The following is a 25,218-nucleotide window of genomic DNA, read 5'->3' on the forward strand; positions in this document are numbered from 1 at the left end:
AGCTGGGGCGGGGGAGGGACTGGGTGTTAACGTGTAAGGGGGTCTGTCAGGGAAACGGAGTAGAGCTCTTTTGGCGAGGGAAACCAACACCTGTGATTCATCTCAGAAATCACACGCACACTGTAGTTGCAAGGCATTTTTTTCTGGCTTGAGCACTGGAGCTGAGGGGCCTGCTGTGGCGCGCCACTGTGTATTTCAGGTGTGGGGAGTTCCTCTGGTTTCAGAAGTCCTGGGGTGGGAAGCGCAGAGGAACTGCGAAATGCCTCCTTAAGAAGTGCCTCACTGCTCAAGGGGAGAAGCCGCAACTGGGCTCAGGTAGCGGTCGGGTAAGGTTGCACAGGGGCATGGGCACATTCTCTCACTGAGCAGTAACGGTCCAGCAAGTCTGGGGACCTTTGCTTTATTTGACAACTTATCATGGGGGAGGAGGGTGGGGAGGGTTGTCCCAGCACTGGGAAGAGGTCTGTGGGGAAGGACTCTGCCCGGAAACCTCCTATGGACCAGAATAGAGCGCGCGTCCCGCCAAGTGACAGCACGCGCCCCTCTTCCTCCCTCCCCTCCCCCGCGGCCAGTCTCCGGGCAGAGGTGTCTCGCGCCAGCCCGTCCTCCCCATCTCCTACACGACCGGGCGGACCGAGCTTCAGTGGGAGCCCCGCCTGTCTCCGGGCAGCTTGAGCCCCCGAGCGCTCGCCCAGCCTGTCAGTAACCGCCGTTTGCGCTTTCTTTCTTTCTTTTTTTTTTTTTTTTTCCCTCTTTTCTTTCCCCCTTCTGCCTTTGTCCCGCTTAGTAACTGGGCTCCGACCAATCGCTGCCTCACCGGCCGGCGCCGGCTGGCTCCTGATTGGCTCGCTTGGGGCGCGCAGCCGTCTCCCGCTCATCCGCCGGAGCAAGGCAGACAAAAGACGCAGGCTCCAGGCTCCGGCAACCGGGCTCAGCCAATCACCAGCCACCTCATCCTCTTTTTTTTTTTTTTCCCCTCCTCCCACCTCGCTTCTCCCTCCCCGCCCCACTCGCGTGCTCCCGGCACTGACTCCTGGCGAGCGGCCAGCGCCCGGGCTTTACCATTCTGATTGAGGCTGGGGGGAGAAAGGATGGAGGGTTAGGAAACTGAGGACTAGAGAGCGGTGAGGAGAGTTGATAGCCGAGGTGTAGGACGGCTTTTTGCACAAACTCTCAGGCACCTGACAGAAGTCCCAACACTTCGAGGCGGGATAGAGCGGAAGGGGCAGTGGAGATGATGACTGTCCCCCCTGCCCGGCGCGGTTGGGTGGCGCCTCAGCAGGGGAACGTGGGGGCGGGGAAGGGTGTCCCCCTCCGCGCCGTTAAAATGAAACTCTAGTGGCTGGAGTCAGGGCAGAGCGTGAGGGGAGCCGGCACTGGCGGGCTTGCATACAGCCTGTCAGGAGCGCCCGGCCAAGCAGAGCTAACTGGACTCTCAGACGGGCCCTCCATCCCGAGGCTGCAGCAGCTTCGGTTCCGAGCCCGACCGGAACGGAGCCCGAGTCCCAGCCCCTGAGGGGATCGCTCTCTGCTGACCAGTGGGACCCCGAAACTTGAACGCAATACCCAACCCCTTTTTTATGCTTTCCTTTGTCACTTCCCCACCTTTCTCCCAGCGCATTCTTTTTTTCTCCCTCTCCATTCTCCCCCCGTCGAAGGACACAAAAGTGGCTTCCGCGGAAAGATTTGGAGGCGGTGGGAGTTTTTCTCTGGAGAGCGGCTGTGTCGAAGGGATTTTGGGGAAGCCGCTTTTATAACACCTCTGCTCTCCGCGCCGCAAGCCTCTCTGTACCTCTCCGAGGGGAAAAGCCGGTAGATTGAACGTCCCGGGGGCATTTTGCTGGGTGCCGTAGGAGGAACGGGGTGGACGACTCCGTCCTCGTCCTGCTAGTTGGCTGGACTTGTACCGGCCGTTGGAAACCCCGGAGTACATTTCTGAGTGGGACTTTTACAGATATATATTTTTAGATTTTTAAATAGCAGATAAAAAATATATATGCTTTCTATATATTTCCTGACGACCTGCCCCTGACAGCGCGATGTACAATACGGTGTGGAGTATGGACCGCGATGACGCAGACTGGCGGGAGGTGATGATGCCCTATTCGACAGAACTGATATTTTATATTGAAATGGATCCTCCAGGTACTTGGGGAAAAAAAGAATCTTGTGATGGGTCTGATTTGTGTTTAATAACACCTTGGTGATGTTTTCAGGGCAGAAGTATTCTTGGATGCGCTAGGTTCGAGATGAGAGGCAGATTTGCAGTTAGAGCTGCAGTAAAACTGCTTCTGGTTTACACGTTTAAAGTTTGCAGTTAGGACCCCGATCCTATTGTCCTGTGAGGGTGGGGGTGGGAGCTGCGGTGGGGGTGGGAGGAGAGATCCGTTTTTTTTTTTACTTCTTCGCCTTTGCTTGTCGTTCAGGTTTTTGTTGTGCCATGCACCCCCCCCCTTTTCTTTTTCAATTAAAGATTTTTCTACCTGCAAAGGATGCTTTTTATCCCAGTCTTGAAGTCTTTCTTTTGGGGGGAATTCTTTAAAGCTTGTCGTTTTATACGTTTGTCTGGTTTGGTTCGCTGTGTTTTACCTTCGTTAACTTCTGAAACTGGGTTGCCTGTGTGATTATTCGTTTTAAGACTCCCTTTTTCTCTCACGGAAACCAAATGCCGGTTAGTGATTTTCAGGGATTGGGTGTTTTTATTCAGTCATGGCCTTAGTCTTTGATTTTTCTCCGAATAAAGTCGTTAAGAGAGATCTATGTGCACTATTTTATTACTCTTTAATTTATAGTGATTTAACTCAATTTATGGGATAGGGTTTAATGTAGCTTCAATTCTTATAGTAAAAAAGGAGGAACCTTTCTTTTTTGTGTGTGAATATATGTAATGTATACATATATGTGATAGGTTTTCATACACATAATGTAAAGTATACATACACTGTATTTCTACTTTAGAGCTTTGTCTGAGACCCTTACAGACATTTTGTATATCTGATAGGAAAGGAAAAGGAAGGGAAAATGGAAAAGTTGGGTAATTTTTTTTCTTTAAGTCTACACCATTTTATGATTATTAGCTGTCAGATTTTCAAACCCTTTTTGCAATTATAGACAGTGATTTATGTAATGATTTTGAATAAGTAGAGGGCCTTTGTGACTTCTTATTTTTGTTGAGGATGAATTCGTTATGTCTTTTAAAAATGTGTTATAGCTAAGCGTACAGAATAAATTGTGTGTCATTGGGGAATCTCAGTTATCATAAGACTATGTATTTTTGGAAACGTTTGAAAGGATTTGAGCCCATGGAAGTGTAATGAACTATAACTGTCTCATAGAATATATGCAGAAATTATTTCCTGTGTCCTTGTGAGCGGTGAATTATCCTTTGTTTTTTTTTTCCAATTAATCATAGAGTGTTAAATGATGCTGCATTAAAAACTAATACTAATATTGAATCAACCTTTTTCACTTTTAATGATCACTTGGAATTTTTTCTTTTCCCTTAATTTTGGAGCTTGCTTTATTTGCTTTTATAATCGTGCAATCCAGATGCAGCTTTTCTGTATTTCGCAAAGTTTGTTAAGATTTGCCACCCATCTATTGTGTGTATTTCCCCCTTTGTTTCCCCCTAATGGTAAAGCATCATTTCTATTAGATGCATTTGTCATTCATGTAAATGGAAATTTAGTACATCATTGGTTCCTCTCCTGTAAAAAGTAAGGTTAATAATTCTAGATTTCTGTTATTACATGAATAGAATTATTTATATGCAAACTGCCTTAGAATCATACTGTATCATATAGTATCTTGCCTTGCAGACATACAAAGGGAATTTGTTGGGCGGTGAGGTGAGTGGGGAGGAGGGGAGAAAATGAAGGCACTAATGTTTGAAAAATATGGGCCTAGTAGAAATACTGGTTGAGTTGAGTTGAGTTGAGTTGTCCAAAAATGATTTTAAGAAAAGTCGACTATTATAATTATGTAGTGATGTGGGTCTTAAAAGGTTGTACAGAAAATTCTGATCAAAACTTTGTGTGTTCCATGGAAATAAACTTTTGAGCTTAAAATGTTCATCCTTGAATGAAATTTTGCATACTGAGATTCTATTCAGAATATTGAAAGTATGCCTGTGCTGTTCTTTATTATCCATTTTGTGGCTTAATTTAGAATACAGTTAGCTATTCCTAACAGCTTTTTAAAAAGGAAGCACACTTGAGTATGCTGTGAAATTGTCTATGAAGTGAATAGTTTTTAATGTAAATAATGTGAAACAACAACCTTGTGTGATAAGTTTTGAAACATTTTAAACTAAGTAATTTATTAGTGAAGCGGTTGCAGGATATCTTGTATCTGTTTTTCCTAGTTCCTATCCCTTCAAGCTCTTATTATTTCCTGCCTGGATTGGTTTGATAGTGCACTAACTGTTCTCCCCTGTTTCTCTTCTGTCCAACCCACAGTATTATTAAAGTATCATCTGATGATTTACCTTATCATGACTTTAAAAACTTTCCAATGGCTTCCCTTTGCCTACTGAAAAAAGCTTACCCTGTCATGTAAGTCCCTCTATTTTTCCAACCTTATTTTCCAGTCTTTCTTCCTCCTGGAGTCCATTACAAGTTCCTTGGAAGCTGTTTTGTACTTGCTGTTCCTTGACTGTGTGCTTTTTCCTCTTCCTGCGATGCCTTTCACTTTGGATTGAAATTTTATATATATGTTAATGGCCCTGGTTAGATGCCTTCTTTGCCAGGATGTATGTTCCCTGATCCTTTCTGTTAGAAGACATCCTTCCTTCCTTTTCTCTTCCTCTTCTAGCACTTCTTAGATAGAACTTCTTCCATTATGTCTGGAGTAGCCTCTGCATTTATATACGTATACTTCCACCTTTGTAATTATCTTCCCACCAGATTATGAGCTTCTTAGCTTGCTTAGGGTCTTACAAGTAGTAGACAATTTAATAAATATTTGTTGAATTAATAAATACCTAAGGAGCATTGTTTCTTTCTAGCCTTTAAGTGCTTTTCTACTCACGATCCTTGGTCACCTCACTCCTTGACTATTGCGATAGCCTAGGACTGAATAACTTTTGTATTAGACAGTTGTTGTCTTAGGGTCCTTAACTGTAATATTAATGTGACAGTTTTAAAAATATGACTTCATCTTAATTTTAGATTGAACTGTAAATGCAAAGTTGTTGTCTATTATTGTTTCCAGCAGGTTCAAAAACTATTTTTCAAAGAGGTTTTCCTCCAGCGTGTATTTTCAAAAACTACCATTACCATGCATCCTGAAGGTTTCTAAAAACTGCATGGATTGCTACATCTATTGTGACTTACTGACAATGTAAGGATTAGATTCAGATGGGACTTTGATGTCTTAACTTTATGTATTTCCCAGAGATTTTGAAACTGTTTAGGTGAAACACAAAACTTTTTATTTTGGAAATGTCAAGATTATGGTACAGAGAATTGTTTATAAGCATCTTGATTAGTCCTGTTGTGATTTGGAAATCAGGATTATTCCATAACAGAACAGTTGCTGGATAAGCCTCTCAAAGAGCCCTGCCTTGGTATAGGAGCTGTTGGAGGATTATTAATGTACAACTGATCATAAACTCATGCCCAAAGCTTACAGATAGTGGTCTCTTAGCTTGCATTTTAGTTTTGACATTGTTATTGTTTTTCTTTTGGAAAGATATAAGAAATGATTTCTTTTTTAATCTAATGGACTCAATTCTTTTTAAGGTTGTAGACTTTTTTTGTTCTTATCAAGGCAAATTTCTGAAATTATCTGTAGGACAGTAACATCTCTTCAATGGTAATTAGAAAAATTGAAAATGTAATTGGCAAAACATACGTATAGGAAGGTCTAGAAAAGTGGCTCTCATTTTTTTTTTTTGGTCTCAGTACCCCTTTTATACTTATAAAAACTATTGAGTATCCCAATGAATTTCTGTTTGAGTGGGCTATATTTATTGATATTAACTATATTAGAATAAAACTGAGAAATTAAAAAATATTTAACTCACTTAGAAATAAAACATTACATGTTAACATAACTTTTTCAAAGAAGAAAATAGCTATATTTTCTAAAAAAAAGTGAGAATAATGACATCATTTTAAGTTTTTGCAAGTAACTAATATCTGGCTTAATAGAAGACATAAATTGCCATGTCTGCTCTTGCATTCAGTCTGTTGAATCACAGGTCATACATAACCTCTGGAAAACTCCACCACACAGTTGTGAGAGAGTGGTAGTATAGAAGGCAAATAATGACTTAGTAACATTCTGAAAATATTTTTGACCTCCTGGACCCTCCGAAAAGGTCTTGGGGACCCTCAGGGGTCTCCTGGACTACACTTTGAGAGCTACTAGTTAAGTAGTTACCTGCTACATAGTTTGATGGCCAACTTAGTAGAGCATCTTCTGACTTTTTTGAAGCCAGATGAAAATGTTGTTTTGGGAAACTTACTTGCTTTGGCATACTTGATATTTTCATCCTGGTAAAACTTAGATTAACATTCTAGTGGAGAAGTAGCATACTACCCTGTGGTTGAGGAAAATGTCTGTTGAGAAACACACTGAAGAAATAGGTCACCTGCCACTGTGTGGTCCTCACTGTTAGCAGGTTGGGCATTTTGCTTCTGTGGTTGAATTTTTCTTTATAACTTAACATCTGATGGGTTCATCTTATATAAATGCTTCTCCTGTGAATAGTAAGGTATTTCTTTTATGAGCTAGGTGTCACTTTTTAATGATATTGTCTTATGGGACAAATGTTAATATAATCAAGTGATGTAAAAGCCAAGCCAACTTTTTTCTGTATCTTATTGAAGAAGATTAGTCATTGCTTTCATTTAGTATATTATAGTTTATAGTATATCCAACTATATTTCATTAGAAGTATGGTGAGTCTTCACTTAATACTGCTTTTAAAATTTATTTTCATTATTGTTTTTATGCTGAATACCTTTATATTTTTCTTAGAATGTAGAAAAGATTGGACATGTTTATGATTGCCATACTTAACAAGGTAGATAGAAAATAATTACAAATATGTCTATGTGATATGATACAATTTTTATTGATATTAAAGGGGGATGCAGCCTAAATGTGGTACAAAGAGCACAGGCTTTGGAAACAGATGGTATGGGTTCCAAAGCTAGCTTTGCTTCTTACCCTGCCCAAGGTTATACTGTTAGTACTTAAACCTCAGTGAGCATTTATTTTCTCTTTTGTAAAACTGGAACTAATATGTATGTTTCACAGTTGTTCTGGGGATTAGAATTACTATATCAGTGTCTAGCACAGTGTTTGGCACATGGCATGTATGCAGTTCACTGTAGCTTACATCTGAAAGCATATTGATAATATATAATTATATCAACTCTACTTCTTTGGATATTCCTGCAGTCAAAACCTTTTGAGCTATCTTGCCCCGTTCTTTTCTTCATCCCTGACATTTAAACTGGGGCCATTCTGTTTTTGGAAGAGTTCTCTAGGGTCTTTTCTAGTTATAACACCTCATGAGTTTATGGAAATACCACTCTGAGTCATCTTTTCTTTTTAGTTTCTATTGCCCATGTTCCTCATCACCTCACATTTGAAGTGATTTATAATGAAGGTAATAGTTGCTAATATTTGTTTGAGTAGTTATTATAGACCAAGCACTATGTTAGATGCTTTCATATGTACTGTTTCTTTTAGCCACACAGCAGCCTTATAAAATAGGCACTGTTATTACCCCACTTTACAGACAGGAAACTGAGACTTAAATGTGTTTAGTAGCTTATTCAGTGCCTCACAGCTAGCAAGCAGCAAAGCAGGTCTGGCTGCCTGACTCTGATGCCCAGGTTCTTAACCAGTCCCTCCTAACTGGTTGCTGTGTTTCTAATTTCTTCTTCCCCTCCCTCATAAATTTACCCTGAATTCTTCAGCTAGGTTAATCCTACTAAAATGTTATTTTCATTGTCTTACCACTCTATTTAGAAATAATCAGCTTTCCATTTCTTTTAAGCAGAGGCCATATTCTTACACTTGACATACATGATCTTTAGTAATATGGTAATATGGTACCAGCATACATTTCCAGCCTAATTACTAATCTTCTATTCTCATTTCTCTTCTTGTCCAGTTCCTCAATATACTATGCTTATTTCTATCTCCAACTTTTTGTTAATGCTACTTCCTATGTTATATTAGGCCCATCTCACCCCTATCTTCAAATCAGGATGCTTTGCAAGTCCCCCTTCCTTCATTTTTCCCTCTACAATTTCTAGCACTGAGCCTCCTAATTATCTAGGAGTATGGTGTGTTATTTTGACACAAAATCATATTATATTATGGCATTACTTATTTCATAAATAGGATTTATCTCCTCAACAAGAGAAGCTTCTTGGGGTCAAGCTATCATATTTCTTTTGTGGTTTTTTTTCCCTCTAAACACCCAGTGTCCAAATATTTTGTTAAATCTTAGGCCTGTGGACCCAAACAGCTTCACTTTGTGACTTGCTTCAAAATGTTGATATTATTTATTATTAATATGTGACCTTTAAACTTAGAAAGATAATATTCTAACAAAAGAAATAATGAAAACTGCAATAAATGTTATTAGCAAAATTCTGTGGTTTTGGGTAAAAGTCATTTTTGAAATTTTGAAGAATTAAAAGTAAGTAGTAAGTTTTTGAAAGTTTGTTAGGCTAGTTTTACACAGAATTGGGTTAAATGCAGATTTAAGTTACCTAATGTGTTACTTTATGAATTAAATTTAGATTGCATAGGGCTTGACTTGGGATAACAAGGTAAGGTCAGGCCATTTGAGCCTTATAAGATCAATTTCTAAACTATTTGCCCATATATGGTATATTTTTTGTTCCTTGTGCATATTTGTAAGTTCATATAAAATGAGAGGGTTTAAAATTAAAAAAAATTTTTTTTAAATAAAAGAGGTGGTAGGCTTGGTCCAGCCAGATTATACCATTTTGCACGTCTCATGTCAATACAAAAACTGCCCTGTGCCCTATGAATATGAGCCAACACAAAGCCAAAGTCAACATCATGATGTCATACCATCCACCATTATCCAGCCTTGGATTTCCTGTCTGATGTTCTGTTTGTGGACCAGACTACTTCTCTACTCCTGTGTAAGAGTATAGGGCAACAAGTTCAGAGCATGTGCCTATTAATCTTAAATACTTATTGTTATAGTTTCTTTTTTTTAACTTATGAAAAAATAAATGCAATCATGAATCAAAACTTAAAATTTGTATATGGATTGTTTTGGAGAAGTCCTTTTTGAAATGATTGTGCTAGAAAAATATTGCTGTATGTATCCTTTTTAACTTTCTAACTCTTCAGCAGTCATTCAGTATGGTATAATTCAGGTTGAACTTCTAATATGTATTTGTAGAATTTACCACAAACTTTTTTTTTTGAGGTTAGTTGTGGGATATGTTTCATTAAGAAGTATGTAGTTAGTATGTCTTCAGCTGTAAGCAGCAGAACTTAATTCAAAATGGCTTAAGAAATAAGAAATTTTATCTTCTCATATAATAGGCTTCAGGGTTCGTTGATTATAGCAGTTCAACAAAGTCAGTAAAAACCCGTATTCTTTCCATTGCTCAATTCTGCTCTCTCTGGGATTAGCTTCCAGGCATCACATCTGTACACAACTTCTTAAAAAAAGAAGGTGTCTCTTCCTGTGCCGCGGTTTTCAGAAAGAGGAAACTTTCTCCAAAAACCTCTAGCAGACTTCTTTCACATCTTTTTGGCCGGAATTGTGTCATATGCCCATTCCTGAACCAATCACTAGTGTTTGCTATTGAACTGACCGTGTTCATGCCTGAATCTCGAATGGTGTTGCCCTCCCCTGAGGCATTATATTGGGGAAGGATTCTATTAGGAAGGAAAAAGGAGGGGATGAATTCTAGGTAGACAAGCAACAGTGACCACTATGGAAAGTAATTTGGAGAACCATAGCTCTTTTCAAAATTTTTGCCTTTGTGTTTGGGAATAAAAAGAATTAGCGAGTTAATTTTTTTTTCATTTTTAAAACTAAAATCTAATTAGTACAGTGATATATTATGAAACCCATTTGCATTTTCTAAATTAGAATTCACAGGGTCATATAGTGTTGAGAGTTAAATCTAAGAAGGCCCTTTCCTGTCTTTCTTATTGGTTGCTTATTAGGTGAGGAAGCTAACCTCTCGTTGACAGTTTCCTTATTTGAAGCATACATATAGGTGGTAAATGAGTGTGAGAGAACATTTTGCAAAACTATAAATTTCACATTTCAAAATTTAGTAAATTAAGTAAGTTTAGTAAATTAAGCCTCAGACTTGTAGAATGATTTTGATTTGAATGACTAGCCTTAAAAATTAGAACATTTAAAGCAACTTATAGATCATGTCTTTTAATTAAAATGTATTAAGTGTTTAGAAATTTACAGGCAATATAGTGGTGTTGTTAATAGAGGGGGCTCTGGAATCAGATTGCCTGAGTTCAGATTGTGCCTCTGCCACTTCCTAGCATATATCCTTGGGCAGTTTATTTATCTTTTCTATGTTTTGATTTCCTCACCTAAAAAATGGGGATAATGATGGTCCCTACTTCAGTAGGACTGTTGTGAGAATTTAGTAAATTAACAACTGTAAAGAACTTAACATGGTGCCCAGACCATGTTAAACACCCATAAATGTTTTTATTCATGTATATTAATTCATATTTTTCAGCAAAGATATATATCATTGCCAGGCACTGTTCTGGGTATAGCACTGAGCAGACAGCAAAACTCCCTGTGTTCATGGAGTATACATTTTTATGGGAGGAGAGAGAGCAAAGAATAAGCAAACACAAAACTGAAATACATAGTGATAGTGGTAAACCACGTGGAGAAAAAGCAGAGAACAAAAATAGAGTGCTGGGTGGGGGAACTACTATTTTAAATAGGAGGACAGGGAGGGCCTGACCTAAAGCCTTTTAGACATGTGGGAGGTGTGAGGGCAGGGGAGTGTGCTTGGTAGAGGGAGTACTAGATGACTTACTCTGAGGCAGGAACATCTGTGTCTTGTATTGAGGGATCATCTAGGAGGCCAATGTGGCTGGAGTAGAGTGAGGGGAAAGTAGCAAGAAATGAAGACAAGTAATGGTGTGGATGGTGGGGAAACCATGTAGGACATTGTAAGAACTCTGGCTTTTGAAAGTTGACTGAGGAATGTAGCCAATATTTTGTAATAACTTAAATGGAGTATAACCTTTAAAAATTGTGAATCACTATGAGGTACACCTGTAACTTGTATACTACTGTATATCAACTCTACTTCAATTTAAAGAAAGAAAACTTGGCTGGGATGAGAAGCCATCTAAGTGTATTGAGCAGTGATGTATTATGATTCCTGGCTTAAAAGGATGTTTCTGGCTGCTGGTGGAAGTGGAGAAACTGGTTAGGAGGCTACTGCAGTATACAAGCTGAGGGATGGTGGTGACTTGGACAAAAGTGGAAGCTGTGGAGGTGGTGAAAAGTGGTTGATTCTGAATATTATTACCGGTTATGTAGCCTGTCATTTCTACACTGACTCAATAATTTTATTTTCTAATTTCTTAGCTTTAAATATGCTTTAGTAATTGAAAGAGTTAACTTTTAAAATGATGTCAAAACTATTTTTTGATGAATTTTTCTTTTTTGAAGTTATGATTTCTAATCTCTGACATCTGAGTGAAAAGCAGCATAATATGTGGCCTTAGTTATCTGATCAAGGCGTATTCACAAGTTCCTTTGGTGAATATTATTGTATAAGTCTAGACTGTACTACAGTTTACTTCCAGAAGTAACTTTGAAAAGTATCGTAAGATTCTTAGTTTCTATGGTGGGCCATGAAGGGGAGAATGAATTAAAGAGAAGGAAGCCATGTGATATGTGTTTCACTTTATGTGCTAAAGTTGTTGGTATTTTAGAATAATTAAAATATATATGTGTTTTTGCTTATTAGTGGAGTGCTTAAGTGCTTGAGACATCGCTCTGAGATAGGGAAGTGTTGCTCACCTTTTAGGAGCTCTAGACCCAGGCTGCTTGGACCCTATCTACTTCTAGCTTGTGACCCTGGATGGTTTCCTGTCTGTATAGCAGGGAGAAGAATATTAACCCCATTTTAGGGTTATTGTGAGAATTTCGTGAACTAGTACGTGTAAGACACTTAGAGCAGATATCTGTTGTTGTCATTTTTATTATTATTTAGCTGAGATGCTTTGTGACATATCTCCTCTCTTCCATTCAAAGGAAGCACCAGTCTGACTTTTAAATTAAATTGGAAAGTAATTTAAATCTTTATTCCAGCTTCTCAAAAATGCCAAAGGGAATTATACTCATACCATATTGCATTACTACTGAAAATCTGATTTCTCCATTTTTGATCAGTATCTTTGCATGGTTAATCCGAAACTTCCATCTCTCTTTCAAAACTTGCCAAACTCTCATAACAATTTGAACAGTGTCAGTGTTTTTATTTCTTTCCTCTCTTTCTCAAACTGATTAATTTCTCTTCCAGGAGTACCTGTTTCCCTTTAAACTCTACCCTGTCACTACACTGATATATATAATAAGGGCCAGGAACCAAGGGAGTAAAGAAACAAAGCTGTGAATACTCATACAGCAATGTATTTGATTTTGTCACACTTACCTGCCATAGAGGGTGTATCATGTTTAGCTTTTAGAAAGAAGTCTGCTTAGGACAGTCAGGTGGTTCAGATCTGGTGTGGGACATTAGTTTAGGACTTGGGCTGATAGTCATGAGCTATAAGAGCAGCTGTCACATCTGTCTGACTTAGATTGACCTGGGCCTCTCTTTTGATTCCTAGGGGTCAATCTTGGGCATTTAGAGTAGAGTTGCCACATGAAACGCCAGATAATATGTTCCATGAAATATTTTGGACATATTTATACTAAAAATTATTCATTGTTTATCTGAAATTCAGTTTTAACTGGATGTCTTGTATTTTTTATTTGATAAATCTGGCAACCCTAACGTAGAGAATCTAGGCAGTTGACACTATTTCCTAGTCCATTCTCCCTATGGAGATGGATATGTAGGGACAGAGGTGTGACTTGATGTAGCGGATATCAGGATACCTTCTGTTTTGATAACAAAAAGCCCAACTCAAATTGGTTTAAACAAAGCATAATTTGATCAAGACTATGAGGCTTTGGCTCTATTTTTCTGCATTTTTTCTTGGCTGTCCACTATATCAGCTTTTTTTTTGCCCTGGCTTCCCTGGTAGTACAAGTGCCTTTGGCTCCTGGGACTACATGTTTCCTCAGTTCTAGGGGAGAAGAAGGATGCTTCTCACAGACATAATACAAAAATTCTGAGTTTGACTCTAATTAGACTATTCCTGTGTTCCAAAGGATCACTGTCTTAAAATCTGGATTCCTTGAACTATTAATTGTAGTTTTCTCTGTCTAGACCAGTGGCTCATAAACTTGAGAGTGCATCAGAATCACCTGGATAACTTGTAAAAACATAGGTTGCTAGGCATTAGGTTTTGGGTTGGGTTCTAAGAATTTGTATTTGTAACAAGTTTCCAGATGTTACTGATTTGGCTGGTCAGCAAACCACACTTTGGGAACCACTGCTGTGTCAAATCAGGGCCTACTCCTGGAGCTGGGGAGAGGTCAGTCCGACATAAACTCCTCACCAGTGTGGGGAAGGAACAAGATACGTTTTCAGGAGATAATTACAGTGTCCACTGAAGAGAGTACTGCTTGCTGTTTTTTCGCTCGTCCAGCTTCCCTTCTCTCTTATTTGGGTAACAGCTTCCTGATTTTTCTCTTGGAACCATTTCTCCCCTTTTTGCAGTTAGCGTGGGCTTAGGTAGAGTTGATCTAACCCATTGGCTTTAAGGGTAGGCACATGACCCAGGCCTGGCCAATAAGATCACTGCATTCACTTGGGCAGAGTGTCAATAGGGCAGTGATCTTTGTAATACAGTCAATGCACATTACTATACATTACTGTTTATTGCCCTGGCTGGTGATATAAAGATGGCATAATCCCTGTCATTAGGAGCTCAGACTATAATTAAGGAATACCCACATGTAAACAAATGTAGTACTTTATCACTCTCTCCCTTTCTCGTGGCTGTCATCTAATAATCATCCATTATTTATTGTATCATCCCCCTTTATAATCCTTAACTACACTTATTAGTTGTTTAGTATCTGTAGTCCTCATTAGATTATAAATTCCATCAGGATAAGGACTGAGTCCATAATTCACTGCTGGGTTTTAGTACCTAGCACTGTCTCTGGCACATAGGGGTACTCAGTAAATATTGGTTGAATAAATGTTTTAAGTATAGTAATAGAAAACTGTATAAACAGAAGAGGGAATGATTGGTTTACTGGTGGAGTCGTGGAGAGGTAACAGCCTGGGTAAGCGTGCAGAGTTGGTAAAGCACCTTGGTGTATTTTGGGAACTTTAAGTAATTCAGTTTTGTTGAAAAATAGTTTGTGAGGTGGGAAGTGGTGGTGGATGAGTCTGGATAGGGAGGTGAGGGCCAATTCATGAAAGACCCTGAATTCTACACTTAGAGGTTGGATTTTATCCTATGAGCAGTTGGGGAGTCACTGACTGATTGGTTCCAAGTAGGGAAAAGAGTATATTGGCTGCAAAGTGAAAAATAGATTGGAGGAAAGCCAGATTGAAGAAGGTAAACTCGCTAGGAGGCTATTTCAGTACAGATGAAAGACGTTATGAAAGCCTGAGGTAAGGGGAAAAAAAAGAAACATAGGGTTGGAGGTGAGACCCTGAGCAGAGAATTCATGTGGACTCATGGAGATTTTTACTACAAATTTAATTTTGTTTTAGCAACAGAGACATTGTATTAGCCAATCTTAACTACTAACTCACAGTTCTTGTATCTATACTCACTTAATATTTATAACAGGAGATTGTATTTTTCTAATCATTTAAAAATAAGTGAAAATGAATAAGAGAGTTACTTAAAAAACAGAGTTGGTGGGACTTAGAGACTATCCTGAGAAAAATGAAAGAATCTAGAGTGACTTTTAGTTTTCTGACTTAGAAGGTGGTGGTACTGTAAACTAAGAGATGCAACTTAAGGAGGAAGGACGGTCAGGTTTGGATCATATTGAGAAAAGTATAAAGGTGTATTTTATTCTAGATACTTTTCTGATGGCTGGGAATATAGCACTGAACAAAACAGTCCTTTATCAGGAGGAGATACAACAATTAACAAATTAAGAAGTAAATATATAGTTATGTTAGGTGAAGATAAGGGCTATAGAGGAAAAAAACTACTGGCTCAGGGGGATGGCAGGCAGAGAAGGAATTGCTGTTTGACTTCAGGTAGTCAGAGGCAGCCTCACTGAGCTGGTGATTTAACCTTCTTATTATAAAATAAAATACATGCTAATCAGTATATAAAACATAAATGTACAGTTTACTGTCTTCATATAAAGTGAATAACCTTGTTACCACCACCTAGAAAAAGATATTGAAGACAGCTAGCTTCCCAGAAACCAAAAGCATACCCCTTTCCAGTTATATCCCTCTTCTTCCTGTCAAGGTAACCAGTGACTTGACTTTTATTGTAATTATGTCATCATTTTTCTTTATAGTTGTATTCTTAAATGGTATATTTTAGTTTTGCCCTCTTTTTTGAATTTGAGATATATGGAATTATACCATATGTATTCTCTTGTATTTTTTGATCAGCATCAAGAGTCATCTATACTGTTTTCACCTAGCTGTAATTTCTTCTTTTTTTTGTTATTATATATTTCATTCTGTATCACAGTTTATTTCTACTGTTGATAGATATTTGGGTAGTTTCTATTTTGGCTGTTATGGACAATGCCACTATGAACATTTCTGCACACATGCCCTGTTTTACATCAGTGCATTTCTGAGTATATCTAGGATTCAGATTTCTGGTTTATAGAATATGTGTATCTCAGCCCTTCCAGAGAATGCCATACTATTTCTTTCTGTAACAGTGTATGTTACTATACATGTACAACAACCCAAGGTATTGTCAGACATGTATATTTTTGCAAATCTCATAAGTTTGTAGTGGTACTCGTTGTTTAAATTTATTTACATTTCATTATTCCTGATGATATTGATCACCTTTTCATATGTTGGCCATTTGGTTATCCTCTTATAAAAAGCCTTTCTCATGTCTTTTGCCTATTTTTCTATTGGCTTGTTTCTTTTTCTTTTTCTTATTGATTTGTAGGATTACAGATTGTGGATGTTAGTCCTTGTCTTTTACATGTATTGCAAATATTCTCTCTTAAGGTGACATTTTGAGCAGAGATCTAAAGGAAGTGAAGGAGTGAGCTGTGGGGATAGCTGAATGAAGGTTATACAGGTAGAGGGAACAGCAGTGACATACAGATACCTTGAGGCAGGAGTATTTTTGAAATGTTGCAGAAGCAGCAAAGGTGCCTACCTGAGGTTGGAAAGGAGAAGGGAAAGACAATCTCAGAAAAACTGAAGCAAAATGAAAAAAACCTCATGGGGTAAGTGTTACTGGTAAAAATGTAGATTATAAAATCCACTCCTTGCTATTACTACAAATATGTAAAAATAGAATATGGTGAAGGAAAAGAACTAGAATATGATCAAACTAAAACAATAATTTGATGAAATTGTGGATAATTTTTGTCCTAGATTTGTTATTATATATCAAAAACAATGTTAAAAGTACATTTTAAAAGAGAAAAGATTTATGAGTAGATACTACAGTTAAGTTTTAAAAAATTAATATTCAGAAAGATAATCTTGGAGCTGCCTCTTACTCTCAGGCATTGATTAGTAGATACTCTGTTAGTTTCCTGTTGCTACCGTAACCAATTATCATAAATTTAGTGGCTTAAACATTATTATCTCACAGTTCTGGAGGTCAAAAGTTCTTAAATCAAGGTGTTGACAGGTTGTATTCCTTTTGGAAGCACTAGAAAAGAATCCATTTTCTAGCCTTTTCCACCTTCTATAAGCTGCCTGCCTTCCTTGGCTCCTGGAACCTTACTTCATTTCAAAGCTAGTAGCATTTCATCTTCAAAACTCTCTCTCTCCCTGACCTCTGTCTCTGTTGTCATATCACCTTCTCTTGACTCTGATGTTCTTCCCTTCCTCTTATAGGGACCTTTGTGATTTCTTTAGCTCACTTGGATAATCCAAGATAATCTTCCCATGTCAATGTTCTTAACTTAATTACATCTACATGTCCCTTTTGCCATGTAATGTAATATATTCACTGGTTCCAGGGATTGGGATGTCAACATCCTTGGAGGGCCATAATTCTATCTACTGCAGACTCCAAATTTGAGAATAAAAATTTCACTAACCCTGTTTCTTAGGGTTTGATTAATGAAGAATTTGAAGTACAGATAAAAGAGAGAAGGCCCTTACTACTATCAGTGAAGGAGCTTGGTGAATGTCTTGTCTTAATTTTGAATACTCTACATCTGCAATAAAGGGCTAGCTTAGAGTTAGCCTTACCTGTAATGTGAGGAGTACCTGAAAGATCGCTGGAAAGTTTTACGTCATATCTTCATATGATAGTTGATGCCTTGAGAGCAAAGAGGATTGTACTTTGTTAGAAGACTGGTTTGAGTTTGGTCTGGTTAACAACCATGTGACATTGAACAGTCCTAATCTATAAAACGGGAGTAGTAATACTTAATTCACAAAGATTTTTTATAAAAATTATGAAATATATATATATACACACACATATACAAAAGTATACATATACATATAATGGAATAATTAGTATCTGGCATATATATAGCAGGTACTCACTTTTCTTGAAGGTCAGTGCTTTTGTGATACAATGACAGGGAGATGTTAGAGGCATTTAAAGTGAGAGGCTTGTGCTAGAGTTTTTGTTAGAGGCAGCTGCAACTGTCACTTTCTAGAAGCTACCTGACTCTAGTGTGTGCTTGGCTTTAAGGTCATGATGGGTAAAATTTGGGGAGAGAAACAACGGGTCAATATTTATAGCAGTTGTGGCTGATCATCATTCTTTTTTATGGCTCATTTTACCTTCTTCTATGGGATATTTCAAAAAAGTTTTCTGTCTTAAGGCTTTTTTTTTTTTCCCTGCCTTCAATAAAATTCTGCTGCTGCTATTTCAGCATAATTATTCTTGGCTCTTCACTTCTTCTCTATGGTAAGCCTAAATGCTGATCATCTCATGCGTTAACTCAACAAATATTTATTGAGTGCCTTCTATCTGTGAGACACTCAGAACTGGAGACACAAAGATAAATAAGAAAATGTGTGTCCTCAAGGAGCTCACAGTTTTGGTACAGACAGGTCCACAGCTACACTGTAATGAATAAGCTTTGTATTAGAAGGTTGAGCAAAACTCTATGGAATCAAAGAGGAGGTAGTGCTTACCTGGGCCTAAAAATGGGAGAGGAGGTTTCACGGAAAAAACTATGCATGACTTGAGTCTTAAAAAAATGTAGCTGGATAAGGGAATGTGATGGGGGAGAGAGAGAGAGAGAGACAGAGAGAGATGGGGGAGGGAGAGAAAGAGGGAGAGAAGGGAAAGGAAGGGAGAGGGTGGAAGTGAGGAAGGGAAAGAGAAAGAGAGGAATGACATTCTTTGAGGTACAGGAAGCCACGTGTACAAAGGCAGGAGAGAGTGTTGTGTGTTTGAATGAGCTGCAGGTATTTTTGTGTGGCTAGGGTGAAAGGTGCCTGTGGAAGAGTAATAGGACAGTGAATTTTGTTAGAAGAGTCAGCAGGAACCAGATCCTAAAGGGCCTTATATGCCTTACTGAAGAATTTGGACTTTATCCTATGGGTAGTGAACTCTTGTAACATAGTATGCTACAACACTGAGGTTAAATTCAAGACTCAAAAGCAGCAGGAAAGGTAGGAAAAGAAGGAAGTTGGTCTCTGGGAAGCCGAAGGGGAGATTTTCAAGAAGGGAAAAATGGCTAACAGTGTAAAACCTAAAGTGATTGTATGAAATAAAGATGGAAAAGTTTCTGCTGGACCTTGTTATTGAGAATATCTTAACAAGACATATAGCTAGTGAATGAGGTAGAAATCAAATTATGGTAGATTGAACAGTGGATGAGAGGTGAGACTATAGAGATTACAAGCATAGACCATTCTTAAAAAACTTGCTATGATGGAAGAGTGAGACATAGCGAGAGATGTAGATCTGAGAAGCAATTTTTTTTAAGGATAGGAGAGTTGAATGTGTATTATATTTTGGTGGAGAAGATAAAGTAGAGATAAGGTTGAATATATGGGAGTGTGTGGTTTGATGGAACAGGAAAGTGGTGTGTTTGGAGGTGAGAGGGATTATTATTACCCAGGGAAGGAGGAAAGATACCATTGTCTAAATAACACTGAGACGGAAGAAGACGGGTTGAAGAAGAATGTAAATGGGAAAATTAGGTGACATCAGATTTCTTTTTTCTGGTAGAGGGTAGTTTTGAGTTGGAGTAGCGATTGATCGCTGTGTGTGATGAAAAAGGTCACTGATCAGAGGCATATAAATGAGTTACTAATAGGGTAGTTAATGTCAGTTAAGATGGAGACTTACAAATTTGTACTGGCACAAATTCCCAGCTCGTTGTGATTTTCTTCAGCGGAACGCAGCAGTTGTGGTGTGGAAACAGAGGAAGCAGGTGGCTGGATAGATTCCCCATGGTTGAGAGATTTACTGGGCTGGTGTGGGCTACAAAAGATCAACAGGGAGCTGGGTAGAGATAATTGATAAGAGAGTGGTTGATGCCCAACACTGAAGGAATAGTTGAGTAAATACTGACACATTTGTATAAAAACTATTTTGCAGCTATTAAAACTTATGTTTATAAAATGCTTATTTTATAGTGTTAAGGTAATAAAAGTGCTGTATGTTGTACAAAGATTTAGTAATGATCAGCTAACAATCTAGGGATTGTCTTAGGCATAATGATGAAAAAATACTCTCAAACCAAAAGAATATTGGTTTTGTTATTCACACATAGACAGTCAGTGGGATTATTATCTATCTCTGCTTTACAGGTAAAGAAAATGAGATTTCGCAAAGGTGACTGTTCAGTCATAACTTTGGTGAATGGCAGAGAGATAACTATTATAGTACACATTGAATAGTTATTATGATAGGCATTGTTTTATTTAAGCAGTCTTATTTAATATTTTCTTCATATTTTTGCTCTAATTTTCATTTTTCAGTTAAGAAAACAGACTCAAGGAGAATAACATAGCAATAGATAACTATCAAAATGTGATACCAACAAGTGCTTTAGAAGTTCAAGAGAAGGGGGTGTGTTGTAGGCTAGGGTGGAAGAAGGTTATTTTGGAGTTGATGATATTTGAACTTGAACTGTGAAGGATAGTAGGATAGTTTTTTTTTTAGGTGGGGTGAGGGTCTCTTTGATTTACATTTTCCATATAAAAAAAGGCTCTCTATGATAGTCTGGTATATCATGTTTCTGGAGCCTTTTACTCAGATAAGAAAAAATTATTATTTCTTATTTTTAATGAAAAGACCAAAGCTATCTGTAGATGTCATAAAGGGACTCAACACAATTTCTAGATCTCAAGTGCATCACATCTGAGATTGCTTTGGAAGGAATGGAAGAAATAATGGCTTACAACCAACTTTGCTACTTGATTAGTGAACACTTCCATAGGCCTTCTAGAATAGATTTCAAATATAAAAATAAATCAGTCTATCTGTGTATCTGTCATAAGTTATTTTTTCCCTTACATAACCATTTACATTTGAGTATTATTTTTGCTGTGGTTAGTAGAAGAAAACACTTCATTTAAAACAACAATGGAAAGGCCACTGAAAATTAGTTTTTTAATGTTGAACTGAAGTGGGCAAAAGTAGGGACTTTTTAAGGGTAGTAGTTTAAATTTCCACTTATCTTTTTTTCCAGTCTAGACATTTTCCTTCTGTGGTTAGTGGAAGAAACATTTGAATATAGAATGTTTTACATTAAGAAATCTTCAGGAACATATCAGAAAGAATTTAATAGGAATGACCTCATGTTACTCATAGTTAAAGTAGGGGTTGCGATGTGTGGATTTATTATTTATCAGTTCTTATATTTGGAGATGCCTATAACTACTGTCTGTAAATTTCTGTAAGAAGTAGTCGTCATTGTAATCTGTCTCATTTGTAGATCAAGTCAATATGTGATAGATTTTGGCTTCAAGTGAGTACCTGATAGTTTTTAATAGGGCTCATCTGGTAACTACAAAGAAGTAAAGATAAAACAGACAGTTTCATGAGCTATGGAACGGTAGCTTAAATATGAAAGCACATTTTAAAAACTAAGAAAAACTTAACCAAAACTGACTTGAGAAGAAATTAAAAATCTTTATAGTCTTTTAACCATATAAGAAATTGAATTAGCGATTAAAAAATCTACCTACCAAAACAATTCCAGGCCCATATAGTTTTTTTAAATCATGATAAAAAGAAGAACAAAATTTACCAGCTTAACCATTTTTAAGTGTATAGTTCAGTACAGTTAAACATACATTGTTGTAGAACGTATCTCTGGAACTTTTTCATCTTGCCAGTCTGAAATACAGTACCCATTAAACAAGAACCCCCTTTACCTCCTCTCAGCACCTGGTGACCACCATTCTTTCTGTTTCTATGAATTTGACTGCTTTAGGTATCTCATATAAGTAGAAGTCATACAGTGTTTGTCTTTTTGTGACTGCTTATTTCACTTAATATAATATCCTAAGGTTCATCTATGTTGTAACCTGTGACAGGTTTTCCTTCTTTTTTGAGGCTAATATTCCATGGCATGTATATGCCACATTTTGTTTGTCCATTTATCTGTCCATGGACATTTGGGTTGCTTCTACTCGTGGCATTGTGAATAGTGCTGCTGTGAACCTGGATATCCAAATGTCTCTGTGAGACCTTGTTTTCAGTTCTTTTGGATATATACTCAAATTGGGATTGTTGGATCAAATGGTATTTTTAGTTTTATTTTTTTGAGGCACCTCCATACTGTTTTCCATAGTTGTTGGACCATTTTCCAGTCCTACCAACAGTGCGCCAGGGTTCCAACTTCTCTAGATCTTCACCAACACTTGTTATTTTATGTTTTTTTTAATAGTAGCCACGCCTAATCAGGCTCATGTAGTTTTGTCAGTGAGTTCTATCAAATATTCATGGATAATCATAACTTTAGATAAACTTCCGGAGTCTAGAAAAATAATTACAGATTTTTCTTTCTGGATATTTCATGTAAGTGGAATAATAAATTTTTGTCCCTTTGTGTCTGGCTTATTTCACTTAGCATAATGCTTTAAAATGTATCCATTTTTCAGAACTTCATTGTGTTTTATGGCTGAATAATATTTCATTGTTTGTATATATTACTTTTTATATATCCATTGATCTGTTGATGGACACGGGTTGTTTTCACAACAAATGTAATTTTAAAAAGATGTAATTTATAATAGCAGCAGCAATAACAACAACAACTTAAAAAGTACTTAGGAATAAAATCAACACAAGATGCACATGAGCTTTTATGGAGATTATAAAATTTTATTAAAAGACATTAGAGAAGATCTAAATAAATTGGGATACTGTATTGATGGACAGGAAGACTCAGTATCATATGTTAGTTCTTTCCAAATTAATTTATAAGTTCAGTACAATTCTATTTAATATATTGATAGGATATTTTATATAACCTACAAGCTTTGTCCAAAATTTATATAGGAGAGCAAACTGCCAATAAAAATTAGGAGAATTTACTCTTTCAGATAGCATGATTTATGAAGCCATAGTCATTAACAGTGTGATATTGGCACAGGATAGACCACAATGGAGCAGAATAAAGAGGCCAAAAACTGAACCCCTTCACATAAAGAAACTTAATATATGACAGTGAGAGCTTTGCAGATGAGTGAGGAAATATAAACTGACTAAATAGACGATAGTGGGACAATTGGATATCTAGATGGTACATAATAAAATGGAAATTCTATTTGCACCATATGTACAAGTAAGCTCCTAGCAATTAAAGATATAAACGTGAAAAGCAAAAGTTTTAGAAAAAGTTTTGAAATTTGAATTGTAAAGGAAAATATAGATAAATATGTCTTGATCAAAATAAAAAAATACAGTTATCAAAAGAAAACAGAAAATGAAAAATACCCTGTTATCTAGGAGAAAATGTTTGCCGAACATGTAACTAAAAAGAATTAACATCCAGATATAGAAAGAATATTTTACAAACCAGTAACAATAATAGTAATAGAAAGATAGTGGACTGGTAAGTCAGAAGAAACACAAATGAACTATTGACATGAAAAAGCCTTCAACATTCTTAGTTGTCATGGAAATGCAAATTAAAACCTCAATTAAATAATATACTCACCATTTTGGTGAGGATATGGAATAATGGGAACTCTCACATACTGCTCTCATATACTGTGGAGAGTGGAGTATCCGTTGGGACTCCACTTTAGAGGATAGTTTAGCAGTATCTGGTAGAGTATGTGCCCTAGGGAAACTTGAGAAGGCAGGCAAGAGATTGTACCTGCGTCAGTACAAGGAAGTTCATGACAACATTATTTGTTAAAGCAAAAAACTAGAAACTGCTCAAAAGCCTATCAATAATAGAATGAAAAAATTGTAGAATATTCATATAATGGTAGAGAACAGTGAAAATAACCATAGCTACACATATCAATATAAATGAATCTTAAAGACAATGCGGAGTGAAATGCTATGGAATGATTCCTCCTTATGAAAGTCATAAAGAGACAAAATATTTAGGAGATGGAGCCCCTGGGGAAAGTAGTAAGGGAATTTGGGAGGGATGAAAAGCAGTGGCAGAAGAGGAAAAGTTTGTCAAGGAGCCAAAAATGGAGAAGCCAGACATACAACTAAACATATCAGAACCAGGTAGTTTTTCTGTCATATATAAAATTGTGGTACGGGTTGAAGTTAAGCCTTGAATTGAAACACATTATTCTCTCTGTGATTGGTCTCTATGTGTATGTATTTTTATATTTTCTTTGCTATGAGGTTACAAAAGTTCTGATAAAAGTCTGTTTTAAATTGGGTGGAATTTAAAAAGTATCCTTGTTTGCCTTTTTCTCTTTTTTTATTGAGGTATAATTCACATGCTATAATAGTCATCCTTTTAAAATATATAATTCATTGGCTTTTGGTATATTCACAAAGTTGTATGACCATCTAATCCCAGAACATTTTTATTATCCTTAAAAAAAAAAACAAACCTTATAGCCATTAGCATTCTCCTTACTCCATTCTGCTTCAACCTGTGGCAACCACTGTTTACTTTCTGTCTCTGAATTTGCCTGTTCTGGACATTTCATATGAATGGCCTTTTGTGTTTGGCTTCTTTCGTATAGCAAAATGTTTTCAAGGTTCATCCATTTGTAGCATATGTCACTGCTTCATTTCTTTTTATGGCTGAATAATATTCCACTTTATGGAAATACCACATTTATTTATATATTCATCGATTGATAGACATTTTTTCAGCTATTATGAAGAATGGTGCTATAAACATTCATGTGCAAAAATTTCAATTTTCAATTCTCTAGAGTGTATACCCAGGAGTGGAATTGCTGGGTCATATGGTAATTTTATGTTTAACTTTTTGAGGAACTACCAAACTGTTTTTCACAGTGGTTGCTGCAGGATTTTACATCCTTGCCAGCAGTGTATGAAGGTTTCACTTTTTCTACATCCTCACCAACATTTTTTGTTACCTGTCATTTTTAGTATAGCCATCCTATATGAAGGTAGTGTCTCATTGTGGTTTTCATTTGCATTTCCTTAAGGACTAATGATGTTGAGCATTTTTCATGTGCTTATTGGACATTTGTAAATCTTCTTTGCTGAAATGTCTATTCAGTATTTAATTCTCTATGGGGGCTATTGTAAATAGAATTATTTTCTTAATTTCATTTTTTATTGTTAATTGCTAGGGCATAGAAATTCAGTTGACTTTTGTATATTGATCTTGTCTCCTGCTATTTTGCTGGGCTTGTTTTTTAGCTCTAATGTATTTTTGGTGTGTATATTCTTATAATCTTCTATATGCAAATAGAGATACAGTTTTACTTCTTCCTTTCCAGTCTGGATGCCTTTTATTTATTTTACTTCTTTAGATGCTCTGGCTAGAACCTCCAGTAGTGTTGAGCAGAA

General features: G+C 37.0%; 1 protein-coding gene across 2 annotated transcripts in view; it reads left to right on the forward strand.

The window, feature by feature from the left end:
* Positions 1 to 222: 222 nt before the first annotated feature.
* PIK3R3 (phosphoinositide-3-kinase regulatory subunit 3) overlaps positions 223 to 25,218 on the forward strand; it is an 85,042-nt gene continuing 60,046 nt past the window's right edge. The window contains exons 1-2 of one of the 2 annotated variants that reach the window (XM_015236123.3): positions 223 to 315; positions 2,036 to 2,145. In XM_015236123.3, the coding sequence (XP_015091609.1) occupies positions 2,040 to 2,145 (106 nt within the window). In that variant the 5' untranslated portion in view covers positions 223 to 315; positions 2,036 to 2,039. Of the gene's footprint in view, positions 316 to 1,598; positions 1,813 to 2,035; positions 2,146 to 25,218 lie in introns of those variants that run through there. The other variant, XM_006200431.4, reaches the window with a different exon arrangement.

Source organism: Vicugna pacos, chromosome 13 (genome assembly GCF_048564905.1).
Source record: "Vicugna pacos chromosome 13, VicPac4, whole genome shotgun sequence".
NCBI classification, from domain to species: Eukaryota; Metazoa; Chordata; class Mammalia; order Artiodactyla; family Camelidae; genus Vicugna; species Vicugna pacos.